Here is a 16,962-nt window from a genome sequence, read left to right as displayed (position 1 = left end):
GGGATTTTTGGGTTAAAAATGGAGATTTGGGGTAAAAATGGGGATTTGGGGTAAAAAATGGGGATTTTTGGGTTAAAAATGGAGATTTTGGGGTTAAAAATGGGGATTTTGGGGTAAGAAGTGGGAATTTTGGGGTTAAAAATGGGAATTTTGGGGTTAGAATTTGGGGTTCAAATGGGGATTTTTGGGTTAAAAATGGGGATTTTGGGGTTATAAATGGGGATTTTGGGTAAAAAATGGAGATTTGGGGTTAAAAATGGGGATTTTGGGGTTATAAATGGGGATTTTGGGTAAAAAATGGAGATTTGGGGTTAAAAATGGGGATTTTTGGGTTAAAAATGGGGATTTTGGGGTTAAAATTTGGGGTTCAAGTGGGTATTTTGGGTTAAAAATGGAGATTTGGGGCTAAAAATGGGGATTTTGGGAAAAAAATGGAGATTTTGGTGTTAAAAATGGGAATTTTTGGGTTAAAAATGGAGATTTGGTGTTAAAAATGGGAATTTTTGGGTAAAAAATGGAGATTTGGGGTTAAAAATTGGGATTTTTGGGTTAAAAATGGAGATTTGGGGTAAAAATGGGGATTTTGGGGTTAAAAATGGGGATTTGGGGTTAAAATGAGGATTTTGGAGTAAAAATGGGGTTTTGGGGGTTAAAATGGGAATTTTGGTGTTAAAAATGGGGATTTTGGGGTAAAAAATGGGAATTTTGGTGTTAAAATTTGGGGTTCAAATGGGGATTTTTGGGTTAAAAATGGGGATTTGGTGTTAAAAGTGGGTATTTTTGGGTTAAAAATGGGGATTTTGGGGTAAAAAATGGGGATTTTGTGTTAAAAATGGGGTTTTAGGGTTTAAAATGGGGATTTTGGGGGTAAATAAGAGGATTTTGGGTTAAAAATGGGGATTTTTGCTTTAAAAATGGGGATTTTTGGAGTAATAAATGGGGATTTTGGGGAAAAAAATTGAGATTTTGGTGTTAAAAATGGGAATTTTTGGGTTAAAAATGGAGATTTGGGGCAAAAAATGGGAATTTTGGGGTTAAAAATGGGAATTTTTGGGTTAAAAAACGGGAATTTGGGGTAAAAAATGTGGATTTTGGTGTTTGTGGTGCCGTTTGCCAGGAACCTGCCCTTGGCCATCTCCATCTCCATCCCGCTGGTGACGTTCCTGTACGTGGCGGCCAACGTGGCGTACCTGGCGGCCATGAGCCCCCGCGAGATCCTGCAGAGCGACGCCGTGGCCGTGGTGAGGGGGAAAAGCAAAAAATTTGGGGAAAAAAAGCGAAAATTTGGGAAAAAACGGTGAAAAAATGGGAAAAATTGGGTGAAAAAATGGGTTAAAAATGGGGATTTTGGGGTTTGGGGGTACCTGGCGGCCATGAGCCCCCGCGAGATCCTGCAGAGCGACGCCGTCGCCGTGGTGAGGGGGAAAAGCAAAAAATTTGGGGAAAAAAAGCGAAAATTTGGGAAAAAACGGTGAAAAAATGGGAAAAATCGGTGAAAAAATGGGTTAAAAATGGGGATTTTGGAGTTTGGGGGTGCCTGGCGGCCATGAGCCCCCGCGAGATCCTGCAGAGCGACGCCGTGGCCGTGGTGAGGGGAAAAAGCAAAAAAAATTTGGGGGAAAAAGGTGAAAATTTGGGAAAAAACTGAAAAAATGGGAAAAGTCGGTGAAAAAATGGGTTAAAAATGGGAATTTTAGGGTTATAAATGGGGATTTTGGGGTTAAAAATGGGGTTTTGGCTGGAGATCCTGCAGAGCGACGCCGTGGCCGTGGCGAGGGGGAAAAGCAAAAAATTTGGGGGAAAAAAGCGAAAATTTGGGAAAAAACGGTGAAAAAATGGGTTAAAAATGGGGATTTTGGGGTTAAAAATGGGGATTTTGGCACTCCTGGCAGAGCGATGCCGTGGCCGTGGTGAGGGGGAAAAAAGCAAAAAAAATTTGGGGGAAAAAAGCAAAAATTTGGAAAAAACGGTGAAAAAATGGGTTAAAAATGGAGATTTTGGGGTTAAAAATGGGGATTTTGGGGTTAAAAATGGGGTTTTGGCTGGAGATCCTGCAGAGCGATGCCGTGGCCGTGATGAGGGGGAAAACAAAAAAAAATCGGGGAAAAAAAGCGAAAATTTGGGAAAAAACGGTGAAAAAATGGGAAAAATCGGTGAAAAAAATGGGTTAAAAATGGGGATTTTGGCACACCGGGCTGGAGATCCTGCAGAGCGACGCCGTGGCCGTGGTGAGGGGAAAAAGCAACAAAATTCGGGGGAAAAAAGCGAAAATTTGGGAAAAAACGGTGAAAAAATGGGAAAAATCGGTGAAAAAATGGGGATTTTAGGGTTAAAAATGGGGATTTTGGGGTTAAAAATGGGGTTTTGGCTGGAGATCCTGCAGAGCGACGCCGTGGCCGAGGCGAGGGGAAAAAGCAAAAAATTTGGGGGAAAAAAGCGAAAATTTGGGAAAAAACGGTGAAAAAATGGGAAAAATTGGTGAAAAAATGGGTTAAAAATGGGAATTTTGGGGTTAAAAATGGGGATTTTGGGGTAAAAAATGGGGATTTGGGGTTAAAAGTGGGAATTTTGGGTTAAAAATGGAGATTTGGGGAATTTTGTGGGAAATTTTGGAAAACTTTTGGAATTTTTTTGTCGGTATTTTCTCCCTCCCCTCCAGACGTTCGGGGAGAAGGTTCTGGGCCCCCTGGCCTGGGTGATGCCCTTGGCCGTGGCTCTCTCCACCTTCGGCGGCGTCAACGGCTCCCTCTTCACCTGCTCCAGGTCAGAAAATCCCCAAAATCCCAAAATTCCCAGAATTTTTCCCCAATTTTTCCTGATTTTTTTCCGATTTTTCCCCATTTTTTGGTCATTTTTCGTCATTTTTTTGGTCATTTTTGGTCATTTTCCCACCGAAATTCTGCATTTTTCTCCCAATTTTTTTCCCTCTTAATCCCCTCTTCACCTGTTCCAGGTCAGAAAATCCCAAATTCTCAAATTTTCCCCAAAATTTCCAGAATTTTCCCCAATTTTTCCTGATTTTTTTTTCTGATTTTTCCCCATTTTTTGGTCATTTTCCCATCAAAATTCTGCATTTTTCTCCCAGTTTTTTCCCTCTTAATCCCCTCTTCACCTGCTCCAGGTGAGAAACCCCAAAATCCCAAAATTCCCAAAATTCCCAGAATTTTTCCCCAATTTTTCCTGATTTTTTTCCAATTTTTCCCCATTTTTTTGGTCATTTTCCCATCCAAATTCTGCATTTTTCTCCCACTTTTTTCCTTCTTAATCCCCTCTTCACCTGTTCCAGGTCAGAAAATCCCCAAATTCCCAAAATCCCAAAATTCCCAGAAATTCCTTGAATTTTTCCCCAATTTTTCCTGATTTTTTTCCGTTTTTTCCCCATTTTTTGGTCATTTTTCGTCATTTTTTTGGTCATTTTTGGTCATTTTCCCACCAAAATTCTGCATTTTTCCTCCCAATTTTTTTCCCCTGTTATTCCCCTCTTCACCTGCTCCAGGTCAGAAAATCCCCAAATTCCCAAATTCCCAAAATTTCCCCAAAATTCCCGGAATTTTTCCCCAATTTTTCCTGATTTTTTTCCGATTTTTCCCCATTTTTTGGTCATTTTCCCATCCAAATTCTGCATTTTTCTCCCAATTTTTTTCCCTCTTAATCCCCTCCTCACCTGCTCCAGATGAGAAACAACAAAATTTCCTAAAACCCCACAATATCCCCAAAACTGCCCCCAATTTTCCCTGCGAATTTTCCTTCCGAACCCCCCAATTTTCCCCCCGAAATTCCCCAAATTTCCTCTTTTTCCCCTCCAAAAATTCCCCAAATTTGCCTTCCGAAATTCCCCGCCCAAAATCTCCAAATTTCGCTCAAAACCCCCAAAATTTCCCCCCCAAGATTTTCCCGTTTTCCCTCATTTTCCCCTCATTTCTCTCCCGTTTGTTTCCCTCGTGACGTCACCTCCCCTGTGGCCACGCCCACCGTGACGTCACCACGCCCACCGTGACATCACCCCAACCGTCGTGACCACGCCCACCGTGACATCACCCCTGCCGTGACCACGCCCTCTGTGACATCACCCCCCTGTGACCACGCCCACCATGACGTCACCCCAACTGCCGTGACCACGCCCACCATGACATCATCTCCCTGTGACCACGCCCACCATGACATCACCCCAACTGCCGTGACCACGCCCACCATGACATCACCTCCCTGTGACCACGCCCACCATGACATCACCTCCCTGTGACCACGCCCACCATGACCTCACCACGCCCACCATGACATCACCCCAACTGTCACGGCCACACCCACCATTACATCACCGCCCACAATGACATCACCACGCCCACCATGACATCACCCCTGCCGTGACCACGCCCACCATGACAAACCACGCCCACCACATCACCACGCCCACCACGACATCGTCCCCGCCGTGACCGCGCCCACCATGACCTCACCTCGCCCACCATGACGTCACCCCGACCGCCGTGGCCCCGCCCCCCCCCGCGCTGACGTCGCCGCGCCGTGGCCCCGCCCCCCTGGATGACGTCACAGGCTGTTCTACGCGGGCGCCCGGGAGGGGCAGCTGCCGGCGCTGCTGGCCATGATCCACGTGCGGCGCCACACCCCCGTGCCCGCCCTGCTCCTCACCGTGAGACGCCAAAAACGGGGCCAAACGCCGGGAAATCGGGAAAAACAATAAAAAAAACGGGGAAAAACGAAAAAAAAACGGGGAAAAACAAAAAAAAAATGGGGAAAAACAAAAAAAAAATGGGGAAAAACAAAAAAAAAATGGGGAAAAATTAAAAAAAAAATGGGGAAAAACAAAAAAAAAAAAGGGGAAAAATTAAAAAAAAAATGGGGAAAAATAAAAAAAAATGGGGAAAAATAAAAAAAAAAATGGGGAAAAATAAAAAAAAAAATGGGGAAAAATAAAAAAAAAAAAGGGGAAAAATAAAAAAAAAATGGGGAAAAATTAAAAAAAAAATGGGGAAAAAAAAAAAAAAATGGGGAAAAACAAAAAAAAAAAAAAGGGGAAAAATAAAAAAAAAATGGGGAAAAATAAAAAAAAAATGGGGAAAAATAAAAAAAAATGGGGAAAAATAAAAAAAAAATGGGGAAAAATAAAAAAAAAAATGGGGAAAAATAAAAAAAAAATGGGGAAAAATAAAAAAAAAATGGGGAAAAATAAAAAAAAAAATGGGGAAAAATAAAAAAAAAAATGGGGAAAAATTAAAAAAAAAAATGGGGAAAAACAAAAAAAAAAATGGGGAAAAATAAAAAAAAAATGGGGAAAAATTAAAAAAAAAATGGGGAAAAATTAAAAAAAAAATGGGGAAAAACAAAAAAAAAAAATGGGGAAAAATAAAAAAAAAATGGGGAAAAATAAAAAAAAAATGGGGAAAAATAAAAAAAAATGGGGAAAAGTTAAAAAAATGGGGAAAAATAAAAAAAAATGGGTAAAAATAAAAAAAAATGGGGAAAAATGAAAAAAAAATGGGGAAAAACAAAAAAAAATGGGGAAATACAAAAAAAAATGGGGAAAAACAAAAAAAAACGGGGGAAAAAAAAAAAAAATGGGGAAAAATAAAAAAAAAACGGGGAAAATCGGGCGAAAAACGGGCGAGAAACGGGCAAAAAACTGGTTAGGAAGGGGTTAAAAACGGGTGGGGAAAAGGTTAAAAGTGGGTGAAAAGCGAGCAAAGAAAGGGTTAAAAATGGGCGGGGAAAAGGTTAAAAGTGGACAAAAAGCGAGCGAGGAAAGGGTTAAAAATGGGTGGGAAAAAGGTTAAAATTCGGGTGAGAAATGAGTTAAGAATGGGGGAAAAAGGGAGAAAATTGGGCGGGAAATGGTTCAGAAGTGGTCAAGGAAGGGTTAAAAATGGGCGAGGAATTGGTGAGGAAAGGGTTAAAAAATGGGTTAAAAACTGGGTGAAAAATGCTTGAAAAACGGGTTTAAAATAGGGAAAAATTGGCAAAAAGGTTTGGTTAAAACGGGGTTAAAAGTCAGTCAAGAAAGGGTTAAAAAAGGGCTAAAAAAACGGCTAAAGAAGGGTTAAAAGTAGCTGAAAAGTGGATGAAAACCGGTGAGAGTGGTTGAAAAATCGGTGAAATCGGCAAATCGGTAAAATCCGGTCAAAAATGGGTTAATAATGTGTGGGAAGTGGGTCAAGAAAGGGTTAAAATGCAGATTAAAAATTTGGGAAAAATGGTGCAAAAAAAAAAAAAAGGCTCAAAATATGGCTTAGGAAAATGGGTGGGAATGGGTAAAAAATGTTGCGGAGCCAGCAAGCAAAGGGTTAAAATCTGATCAAAAATGGGTGAAAAATGGGTGAAAAATGAGTTAAAAGTGGGTTGGATATGGGCAAAAAAAAGGGTTAAAAATGGGTTAGGGAAGGGTTAAAAACGGGTGGGGAAAGGGTTAAAAATTGGTGGGAAAAAGGTTAAAGATTCGGGTGGGAAATGAGTTAAGAATGGGGCAAAATGGGAGAAAATTGGGCGGGAAATGGTTCAAAAGTGGTCAAGGAAGGGTTAAAAATGGGGGAGGAATTGGTGAGGAAAGGGTTAAAAAATGGGTTAAAAATTGGGTGAAAAATGCTTGAAAAACGGGTTTAAAATAGGGAAAAATTGGCAAAAAGGTTTGGTTAAAACGGGGTTAAAAGTGAGTCAGGAAAGGGTTAAAAAAAGGGTTAGAAATGGGTTTAAAAATGAGCAAAAAAAGGGTTAAAAGTGGCTGGAAATTGGGTGGAAATTATGTGAAAAATGGGTAAAGAGTGGGTTAAGGTTTTGGTGGGAAATTGATGAAAAAAGGGTGAAAGTTGGTGGAAAATGGGTTAAAGTCGGGTAAAAAAATGGGTTAAAAATGGCTGGAAATTACTTTAAAAGAGGGTTAAAAATTGGGTTAAAAGTGGGTAAAAATTGGTTGTAAATAGGTAAAAATCGGGCAAAAAAAAGGGTTAAAAATGGGGGAAAATTGGGTGGAAAAATGGATGAAAACGGGGTTGAAAATATTTTCAAACCGGCAAAAAAAAGGGTTAAAGTCTTGTCTAAAATGGGTGAAAATTGGGTTAAAAATGGGTGGAAATTTGGGTAAAAATTGGGGTAAAAATGGGTTAAAAATGGGTTAAGAAGGGGTTAAAAATTGGGTGAAAATTGGGTTAAAAATTGGTGGAAATTGGGGTAAAAAATGGGGTAAAAATGGGTTAAAAATGGGTTAAGAAAGGGTTAAAATTATGGTTAAAAGTGGGTTAAAATTGGTTATAAATAGGTAAAAATTGGGAAAAAAGGGTTCAAATCTGGTCTAAAATGGATGGAAATTTGGATAAAAATTGGGGTAAAAATTGATTAAAAATGGGTTAAGAAAAGGGTAAAATTTGGGTTAGAAGTGGGTAAAAACTGGTTATAAATAGGTAAAAATTGGGAAAAAAAGGGTTCAAATCTGGTCTAAAATGGGTGAAAATTGGGTTAAAAATGGGCGGAAATTGGGGTAAAAATTGGGGTAAAAGTTGATTAAAAATGGGTTAAGAAAGGGTTAAAATTTGGGTTAAAAGTGGGTTGAAAATTGGTTATAAATAGGTAAAAATTGGTAAAAAAAGGGTTAAAACCTGGTCTAAAATGGGTGAAAACTGGGTTAAAAATTGGTGGAAATTGGGGTAAAAATTGGGGTAAAAATTGATTAAAAATGGGTTAAGAAAGGGTTAAAAATTGGGTTAGAAGTGGGTAAAAATTGGTTATAAATAGGTAAAAATTGAGAAAAAAAGGGTTAAAACCTGGTCTAAAATGGATGGAAATTTGGATAAAAATTGGGGTAAAAATTGATTAAAAATGGGTTAAGAAAGGGTTAAAATTTGGGTGAAAATTGGGTTAAAAATTCGTTATAAATATGTAAAAATTGGGAAAAAAAGGGTTCAAATCTGGTCTAAAATGGGTGAAAATTGGGTTAAAAATGGGCGGAAATTGGGGTAAAAATTGGGGTAAAAATGGGTTAAAAATGGGTTAAGAAAGGGTTAAAATTTGGGTGAAAATTGGGTTAAAAATTGGTTATAAATAGGTAAAAATTGGGAAAAAAAGGGTTCAAATCTGGTCTAAAATGGGTGAAAATTGGGTTAAAAATTGGTGGAAATTGGGGTAAAAAATGGGGTAAAAATGGGTTAAAAATGGGTTAAGAAAGGGTTAAAATTATGGTTAAAAGTGGGTTAAAATTGGTTATAAATAGGTAAAAATTGGGAAAAAAGGGTTAAAACCTGGTCTAAAATGGATGGAAATTTGGATAAAAATTGGGGTAAAAATTGATTAAAAATGGGTTAAGAAAGGGTTAAAATTTGGGTGAAAATTGGGTTAAAAATTGGTTATAAATAGGTAAAAATTGGGAAAAAAAGGGTTCAAATCTGGTCTAAAATGGGTGAAAATTGGGTTAAAAATGGGCGGAAATTGGGGTAAAAATTGGGGTAAAAATGGGTTAAAAATGGGTTAAGAAAGGGTTAGAATTTGGGTGAAAATTGGGTTAAAAATTGGTTATAAATAGGTAAAAATTGGGAAAAAAAGGGTTCAAATCTGGTCTAAAATGGGTGAAAACTGGGTTAAAAATTGGTGGAAATTGGGGTAAAAAATGGGGTAAAAATGGGTTAAAAATGGGTTAAGAAAGGGTTAAAATTTGGGTGAAAATTGGGTTAAAAATTGGTTATAAATAGGTAAAAATCAGTAAAAAATGGGTTAAAATTTGGTCTAAAATTGGTGGAAATTTGGGTCCAAAGCTCCAAATTTTGGGGATAAATTGTGGAAATTTGGGTCAAAAGCTCCAAATTGTGGAAATTTGGGTCAAAATCTCCAAATTTTGGGATAAATTGTGGAAATTTGGTTTAAAAGCTCCAAATTGTGGAAATTTGGGTCCAAACCTCCACATTTTGGGGATAAATTGTAGAAATTTGGGGATAAATTGTGGAAATTTGGGTCCAAAGCTCCAAATTTGGGGATAAATTGTGGAAATTTGGGTCCAAAGCTCCAAATTTTGGGGATAAATTTTGGAAATTTGGGTCCAAAGCTCCAAATTTTGGGGATAAATTGTGGAAATTTGGGTCAAAACCTTCAAAATTGGGGATAAATTTTGGAAATTTGGGTCCAAACCTCCAAATTTGGGGATAAATTGTGGAAATTTGGGTCAAAAGCTCCAAATTGTGGAAATTTGGGTCAAAACCTTCAAAATTGGGGATAAATTGTGGAAATTTGGGTCAAAAGCTCCAAATTTTGGGATAAATTGTGGAAATTTGGTTTAAAAGCTCCAAATTGTGGAAATTTGGGTCCAAACCTCCAAATTTTGGGGATAAATTGTAGAAATTTGGGGATAAATTGTGGAAATTTGGGTTCAAACCTCCAAATTTTGGGGATAAATTGTGGAAATTTGGGTCCAAACCTCCAAATTTTGGGGATAAATTGTGGAAATTTGGGACCAAAGCTCCAAATTTTGGGGATAAATTGTGGAAATTTGGGTCCAAACCTTCGAAATTTGGGGATAAATTTTGGAAATTTGGATCCAAGGCTCCAAATTTGGGGATAAATTGTGGAAATTTGGGTCAAAATCTCCAAATTTTGGGGATAATTTTTGGAAATTTGGGTCAAAATCTCCAAATTGTGGAAATTTGGGTCAAAACCTCCAAATTTTGGGGATAAATTGTGGAAATTTGGGTCAAATTCTGAGATTATGAAAGAATTTGGGTCCAAACCTCCAAATTTGGGGATAAACCTTTGAATTTTGGGAATAAACCCAAAATTTGGGTTGAAAGCTTCAAATTTTGGGGTCAAATTTTTCAAAATTTCCTCCCAAACCTCCAAATTTCGGGATAAACCCTGGAATTTTGGGGACAAACTGAGAAATTTTGGGTTGAAAACTTCAAATTTTGGGGTCAAATTTTCAAAATTTCCTTCCAAACCTCCAAATTTAGGGATAAACCTTTGAATTTTGGGGACAAACTGAGAAATTTTGGGTTGAAAGCTTCAAATTTGGGGGCCCGATTTTTCAAAATTTCCTTTCCAAAATTTTAAATTTGGGGGTAAATTTTGGAGCTTTGGGAACGAACTCCGTAAATTTCGAGTGGGGGTGGTCCCAAAACCCCCAAATTCGGGATTTTTTGGGTTTTTTTTTTTTGTTTTTTTTTTTAAATCTGGAAATTCCGCGGAATTTCGGGGCGGTTTTCGTGGATTTCGGGGGTGGGCGTGTCCCCGCGCGGGGTGGGCGTGTCCTGATTTAAGCCCCGCCCCCCCCAGTGCGTGTCGACGCTGCTGATGCTGGTGACGGGCGACATCTACACGCTCATTAATTACGTGGGGTTCGTTAATTACCTCTGGTACGGCGTCACCGTGGCCGGGCTGGTGCTGCTGCGCCGCAGGGAGCCCCAGCTGCCACGCCCCATCAAGGTAGGCCACGCCCCCTCCGCCGTTAAACCACGCCCCGCTCTGCGCCTGAAATACGAGCCATTGAGCGAGGAAACCACGCCCCTTTTGGGGGTTGACCACGCCCCTTTTTGAGCTTAATCCACGCCCCTTTGTGAGCTTTGACCACGCCCACTTGGTGTCGCAAATGGTGTTCCTTTTGCGGTTAAGCCACGCCCACTTTGAGACGGAAACCACGCTCCCTCCCCTTTTAGCTTTAGCCACGCCCACTTTGAAGCTGAAGCCACGCCCACTTTGTGTCTCAAGTGCCGTTCCTTTTATTGCTAGGCCACGCCCACTTTGGTTCCTGAACCACGCCCACTTTTGGGCTTTAACCACGCCCACTTTGGGCTTTAACCACGCCCACTTTGGGCCTTAAGCACACCCTCAATCCTCCCCAAATCCCCTCACACCGCCCCCAAACCCCCCCAAATCCCCTCAAAAACCCCCAAACCCCCCTAAAACCTCCCCAAATTCCTCCCAAATCCCCTCAAATCCCCCCAAAATCCCCTCTAAATCGCCCCAAACCCCCCCAAAACCTCCCCAAATCCCCCTCAAACCGCCCCAAACCCCTTCAAACCTCCTCACACCGTCCCCAAAACCTCCCCAAATCCCCCCCAAATCCCCTCAAACCGCCCCCAAAACCTCCCCAAATCCCCTCAAAAACCCCCAGACCCCCCCAAAACCTCCCCAAATTCCTCCCAAATCCCCTCAAATCCCCCCAAAATCCCCTCTAAATCGCCCCAAACCCCCCCAAAACCTCCCCAAATCACCCCAAATCCCACTCAAACCGCCCCAAACCCCTTCAAACCTCCTCACACCGTCCCCAAATCCCCCCAAAACCTCCCCAAATCCCCTCAAACCGCCCCCAAAACCCCCTCAAATTCCCCCAAAACCTCCCTAAATCCCCCCAAAACCCCTCAAACCGCCCCCAAATCCCCTGAAAAACCCCCAAACCCCCCCAAAACCTCCCCAAATCCCCCCCAAACCCCCTCACACCGCCCCGAAATCCCCTCAAATCCCCCCAAATTCCCCCAAACCGCCCCCAACCCCCTCCAAACCCCCTCACACCGCCCCCAAATCCCCCCAAAACCGCCCCAAATCCCCTCAAATTCCCCCAAACCCCTTCAAACTCCCTCAAATCACCCCAAAGCGCCCCCAAATCCCCCCCGAATCCCCTCAAATCTCCCCAAACTCCCCCAAAATCCCCCCGAACCCCTAAATCGCAGGTGCACCTGCTGTTCCCGGCCGTGTACCTGCTCTTCTGGGGGGCCCTGCTCGCCTTCTCCGTGTGGTCGGAGCCGCTCGTGTGCGGCATCGGCCTGGCCGTCACCGCCACCGGCGCCCCCGTCTACCTGCTCTGCCTCCGGGGGGGCTCCCGCCGGCCCCCCAACATCCACAGGGCTCTAGGTGAGCGTTTTGGGGGGTTTCAGTGGGATTTTGGGGGGTTTATTGGGGTTTTGGGGGGTTTGGGTTGTGTGGGATCGGCCTGGCCCTCACGGCCACCGGCGCCCCCGTCTACCTGCTGTGCCTCCGCCCGGGGGGCTCCCGCCGGCCCCCCAACATCCACAGGGCTCTAGGTGAGCATTTTGGGGGGTTTTGGGGTGTTTGAGTGGGGTTTTGGGGTGTTTGAGTGGGGTTTTGGGGGTTTTGAGTGGGTTTTGGGGGGTTTTATTGGGGTTTTGGGGGGTTTGGGCGGTGCGGGATCGGCCTGGCCCTCACGGCCACCGGCGCCCCTGTCTACCTGCTGTGCCTCCGCCCGGGGGGCTCCCGCCGGCCCCCCAACATCCAGACAGCCCTGGGTGAGCATTTTGGGGGGTTTTGGGGTGTTTGAGTGGGGTTTTGGGGGGTTTGGGCGGTGCGGGATCAGCCTGGCCCTCACGGCCACCGGCGCCCCCGTCTGCCTGCTGTGCCTCCGCCCGGGGGGCTCCCGCCGGCCCCCCAACATCCAGAGAGCCCTGGGTGAGCATTTTGGGGGGTTTTGGGGGGTTTGAGTGGGGTTTTGGGGGGTTTGAGTGGAGTTTTGGGGTGTTTGAGTGGGGTTTTGGGGGGTTTGGGCGGTGTGGGATCGGCCTGGCCCTCACGGCCACCGGCGCCCCCGTCTACCTGCTCTGCCTCCGGGGGGGCTCCCGCCGGCCCCCCAACATCCACAGGGCTCTAGGTGAGGATTTTGGGGGGTTTTGGGGGGTTTGAGTGGGGTTTTGGGGGTTTTATTGGGGTTTTGGGGGGTTTTATTGGGGTTTTGGGGGGTTTGGGCGGTGCGGGATCGGCCTGGCCCTCACGGCCACCGGCGCCCCCGTCTGCCTGCTGTGCCTCCGCCCGGGGGGCTCCCGCCGGCCCCCCAACATCCACAGAGCTCTGGGTGAGCATTTTGGGGGGTTTCAGTGGGGATTTTGGGGTGTTTGAGTGGAATTTGGGGGGTTTGAGTGGGATTCTGGGGGTTTATTGGGGGTTTTGGGGGGTTTGAGTGGGATTTTGGGGGGTTTGAGTGGGGTTTTGGGGGGCTTTGAATGTGATTTTGGGGGGTTTTGTTAGGGTTTGTGGGAGGTTTGAGTGGGATTTTGGGGGTTTTATTGGGATTTTGGGGGGTTTGAGTGGGATTTGGGGCGATAATTTGGGGTTTGGAGACATTTTTTGGGGGGTTTTGAGGTGATTTTGGGGGGGTTTGTTAGGGTTTTGGGGGGTTTGAGTGGGGTTTTGGGGGTTTAAATGGGATTTTGGGGGATTTTATTGGGATTTTGGGGGGTCTGAATGGGATTTGGGGGGGATTTGGGGAGACATTTTGGAGTTCGGGGGGGTTTGAGTGGATTTTGGGGGGTTTGAGTGGTATTTTGGGGGATTTTATTGGGATTTTGGGGGGTTTATTGGGGTTTTGGGGGGTTTGAGTGGGGTTTTGGAGGGGATTTGAGGGGCTTTTGGGGCGATGTTTTGGAGTTTGAGGAGGTTTTTAGGGGGTTTGAGGAGAATTTAGGGGGTTTTGAGGGGATTTTGGGGGGTTTGAATGGGATTTTGGGGGGTTTATCGGGATTTTGGGGGGTTTGAATGGGATTTTGGGGGGTTTAAATGGAATTTTGGGGTGTCTGAATGGGGATTTTGGGGGGTTTGAACGGGGTTTTGGGGGGTTTATTGGGGTTTTGGGGTGTCTGGGGTTTTGGAGGGGATTTGAGAGCGTTTTGGGGCGATAATTTGGGGTTTGGGGAGGTTTTTAGGGGTTTTGGAGGGGATTTTGGGGGGTTTTATTGGAATTTGGGGGGTTTGAGTGGGATTTTGGGCAGTTAAATGTGATTTTGGGAGGATTTTATTGGGATTTTGGGGCGGTTTGAGGGGATTTTGGGGAGGTTCGGAGGGGTTTAAATGCGATTTTGGGGGGATTTGGGGAAGTTTGGGTGGATTTTGGGGGGGTTTTGGGGGCGATTTGGGGTGGTTTGAGGGTTTTGGGTGGATTTTGGGGGTTTTTGGGGGGATTTTTGGGGAGATTTTTGGGGGCTTTTTGGGGATTTTTGGGGGGTTCTCAAGGAGATTTTTTGGGGGGTTCTCAAGGGGATTTTTTGGGGGCGTTCGGGAGAATCCGAGGGGGTTTTGGAGCACGTTTGGGGGATTTGAGGGGATTTCGGGGCGATTTGGGGAGGATTTGCCGGAATTTCAGGAGGTTTTGGAAATTTTGGGGAGTTCTGGGAGGGAATCGGGTGAAACTGAGGGGGTTTTAGGGAGAATTTGTGGAAATTCGGGAGGAATTCAGGGAAATTTGGCAGGAATTCAGAAAAAAAATCTGATATTTGGGGGAGGTTTTGTTGGAATTTGGGGCAGTTTTGGGGATATTTAAAGCGAATTTTTGTGGTTTTAAAGGGATTTGGGAGAAATTTGGGGAAATTTGGGCGAATTCAGAAAAATTTTGTGTTTGGGGGAGATTTTATTGAGATTTGGGTCGTTTTTGGGGATATTTAAATCGGATTTTTGGGGGGGTTTGATGGGATTTTAAGGGGGATTTTTGGGGCGGGTTTAACGAAATTTGTGATTTTTTTTTAGCGGAGTTTCACCCCCCCCGAATTTTTTGGTTTTTTTTTTAATTTTGTTTTTATTTTGTTTTTATTTTTTTTTGTTTTGTTTTCTCCTCCCCCAGCGCGAGTGACGCGGTTCGGGCAGCGCCTCCTATTGGTCGTGTACCCGGGGGGCGGGGCCGAGGGTGGCCCCGCCCCCTGCCCCGAGCCCCTCAAGCCCCCCTCCCCCCCCCTGCGAGGACCCCCTGACTCCCCTGACCCGCCCCGCCCCCTCCTAAGCCACGCCCCCTCCCCTTTAGCCCCGCCCCCTCCATTTGGCCCCACCCCTGAGCCCGGTGGGGCCGCCCCTCCCCCACCCCCAGTGCCTTAAAAGGGGGCGTGGCCTCAACCCCCGCCTCATCTCAATGACGTCACGGGCAGAGCCGGCTCCGCCCCTTTCCTCCTGCTTTTAATAAAAGGGGGCGTGGCCTCGGCTTGCGAATAAAAACACCTTTGGCAAAAAAAAAAAAAAAAAAAAAAAAATTAAAAAAATCGTTGTGCGTTCTTTTATTTATTTGTTTTTTTCACTGAAATTTCCCGCGGTTTTTTTCGTCGGTTTGTACGGAAAGTCCCGAAGGTTTTACGGAAATTCCCGACCTTGGGGAAAAAAAAAAAAAAAAAAAACAGAAAAAACAACAATTTTTATTTTTTCCGGAATTTTTTGGAGTTCTTTCCTGGAAATGTCCGGGTTTTCCACGGAAAATCGGGAATTCTACGGAAATTCCCCAAAATTTTAATTTTTTTCGCGCATTTTTCCGGAAAGCCCCGAAGCTTTCACGGAAACCGCCGAAGTTTCACGCGGAAATTGCCGAACTTTAATCGGGGAACAAAAATCCCGAATCCCTCCGGAAATTGCCGAACTCCTCCGAGCCTCCCCGACACCGGAAACACCCGAAGAGCCACGGGAACAGCCGGAAATACCCGAAGAGCACCGGAAACACCCGAAGAGCCGCCGGGAACGCACGGAAAGTTACGGAAACACCCGAAGATCAACGGGAAGCCACGGAAGGTTACGGAAACAGCCGAAGCGCCGTGCGGAAGTTGCCGAAGCCGCCGTCCGGAAGCGTCCGAAGGCGCAGCGCAAGCGGCGCCACACCAAGATGGCGGACGGGGAGGAGGTGACTCTGGACGGGCGGCCGCTCCATCTGCTGCGCGTCGCCGACCTCAAAGCGGCCCTGGAGCAGCGAGGGCTCGCCAAGAGCGGCCAGAAGAGCGCCCTGATCAAGCGGCTGCGAGGGGTGAGGGGGAAGCGCCAGAAATGGCGGCGGCGCCGAGGAGAGGCCGCCGTGAGGGGAAAGAGGGGGGGGCGGGAAAATGGCGGCGCATGCGCGGGAAGCGGGGAGTGAAGGGGGGGAAGGTTCCCCCCCTCAGGGTTTTCCCGCCAACGCGTGAGGGGGGGGAAAGGCGGGAAGGAGGAGACCCCCCCCTTCGTGAGGGTGAGTGGGGGGGTGAGGGCGGTTCGGGGTGAAAAAAGCGGATTTTGGGTCGGTGAGAGGGGAGAGGTTTTTTTTTGGGGTGGGTTTGGGGGTAAAAGTTGGCGTTTTGTGGGGGTTTGGGGTTTGTTGCGGGCTTTGGGTGGTCCGCGGAGAGCCTGAGGGGATTTGGGTTTAAAGGGAGGGGTTGGAGGAGTTTGTGTGGGGGTTTGAGGTAAAGTTGCGGGTTTTGTGAATTCTACAAAAAGTCTGAGGGGATTTGGGTTTAAAGCTCCGGTTTTGAGGAGTTTGTGAGGGGGTTTGGGGTGAAAATCTTGGTTTTGATGAGTTTGAGGTAAAGTCTGAGGCGATTTGGGTTTAGAGCTCCGATTTTGAGGAGTTTGTGAGGAGCTTTGAGGTTTTTGTGAGGGGATTTGAGGTAAAAGTCCTCGGTTTTATGAGTTTAATGCAAATCTGAGGGGATTTGTGGTAGAAGTTGCGAGTTTTGTGAATTCTACAAAAAGTCTGAGTAGGTTTTTGTTTAAAGTTCCGACTTTGAGGAGTTTGTGAGGGAATTTGAGGTGAAATTGCGGTTCTGAAGCGATTTGGGTTTTAAAGCTCCAGTTTTGAGGTTTTCCTGAGGGGATTTGGGGTGAAAATCCCGGTTTGTGAATTTTAGTAAAAGTCGGCAGCGATTTCGGTTGAAATCTCCGGGTTTGAGGAATTTGTGAGGGGATTTGGGTTTAAAGCTCCCGTTTTAAGGTTTTTGTGAGGGGCTTTGAGGTGAAAATCCCGGGTTTGACGAGTTTTACGAAAAGTCTGAGGGGATTTGGGGTCGAAGTTGCGATTTTTGTGAGTTTGGGGAAAAGTCTGAGGGGATTTGGGTTTAAAGCTCCGGTTTTGAGGAGTTTGTGAGGGGATTTGGGCTTTAAATCCCGATTTTGTTGAGTTTTTGGACAAGTCTGAGGGGATTTCAGTTAAAAGTTGCTGTTTTGATGATTTTGAGGGAAAGTCTGAGGGGATTTCGGTTTAAAGCTCCGGGTTTGAGAAATTCGTGAGGGGAATTTGAGGTTCAAAGTCGCGATTTT

General features: G+C 45.0%; 2 protein-coding genes across 4 annotated transcripts in view; both read left to right on the top strand.

Annotated features, from left to right (window-relative positions):
* The window catches only part of LOC131570828 (large neutral amino acids transporter small subunit 2-like), a 28,262-nt gene extending 13,450 nt beyond the window's left edge, over nt 1–14,812 (top strand). Inside the window, exons 6-11 of the mRNA XM_058823206.1 lie at nt 1,118–1,241; nt 2,660–2,763; nt 4,555–4,651; nt 10,261–10,410; nt 11,655–11,835; nt 14,546–14,812. Of these exons, the coding sequence (XP_058679189.1) occupies nt 1,118–1,241; nt 2,660–2,763; nt 4,555–4,651; nt 10,261–10,410; nt 11,655–11,835; nt 14,546–14,793 (904 nt within the window). The 3' untranslated portion in view covers nt 14,794–14,812. The remainder of the gene's footprint in view (nt 1–1,117; nt 1,242–2,659; nt 2,764–4,554; nt 4,652–10,260; nt 10,411–11,654; nt 11,836–14,545) is intronic.
* A 311-nt stretch (nt 14,813–15,123) lies between these two features.
* ACIN1 (apoptotic chromatin condensation inducer 1) overlaps nt 15,124–16,962 on the top strand; it is a 36,175-nt gene continuing 34,336 nt past the window's right edge. For all 3 annotated transcript variants that reach the window (XM_058823187.1, XM_058823185.1, XM_058823188.1), the window contains exon 1: nt 15,124–15,700. In XM_058823187.1, coding sequence (XP_058679170.1) covers nt 15,563–15,700 — 138 coding nt within the window. In that variant the 5' untranslated portion in view covers nt 15,124–15,562. The remainder of the gene's footprint in view (nt 15,701–16,962) is intronic.

This window comes from Ammospiza caudacuta, chromosome 39 (genome assembly GCF_027887145.1).
Source record: "Ammospiza caudacuta isolate bAmmCau1 chromosome 39, bAmmCau1.pri, whole genome shotgun sequence".
Classification (NCBI taxonomy): domain Eukaryota; kingdom Metazoa; phylum Chordata; class Aves; order Passeriformes; family Passerellidae; genus Ammospiza; species Ammospiza caudacuta.
This window is presented reverse-complemented; position numbering and strand designations above follow the sequence as displayed.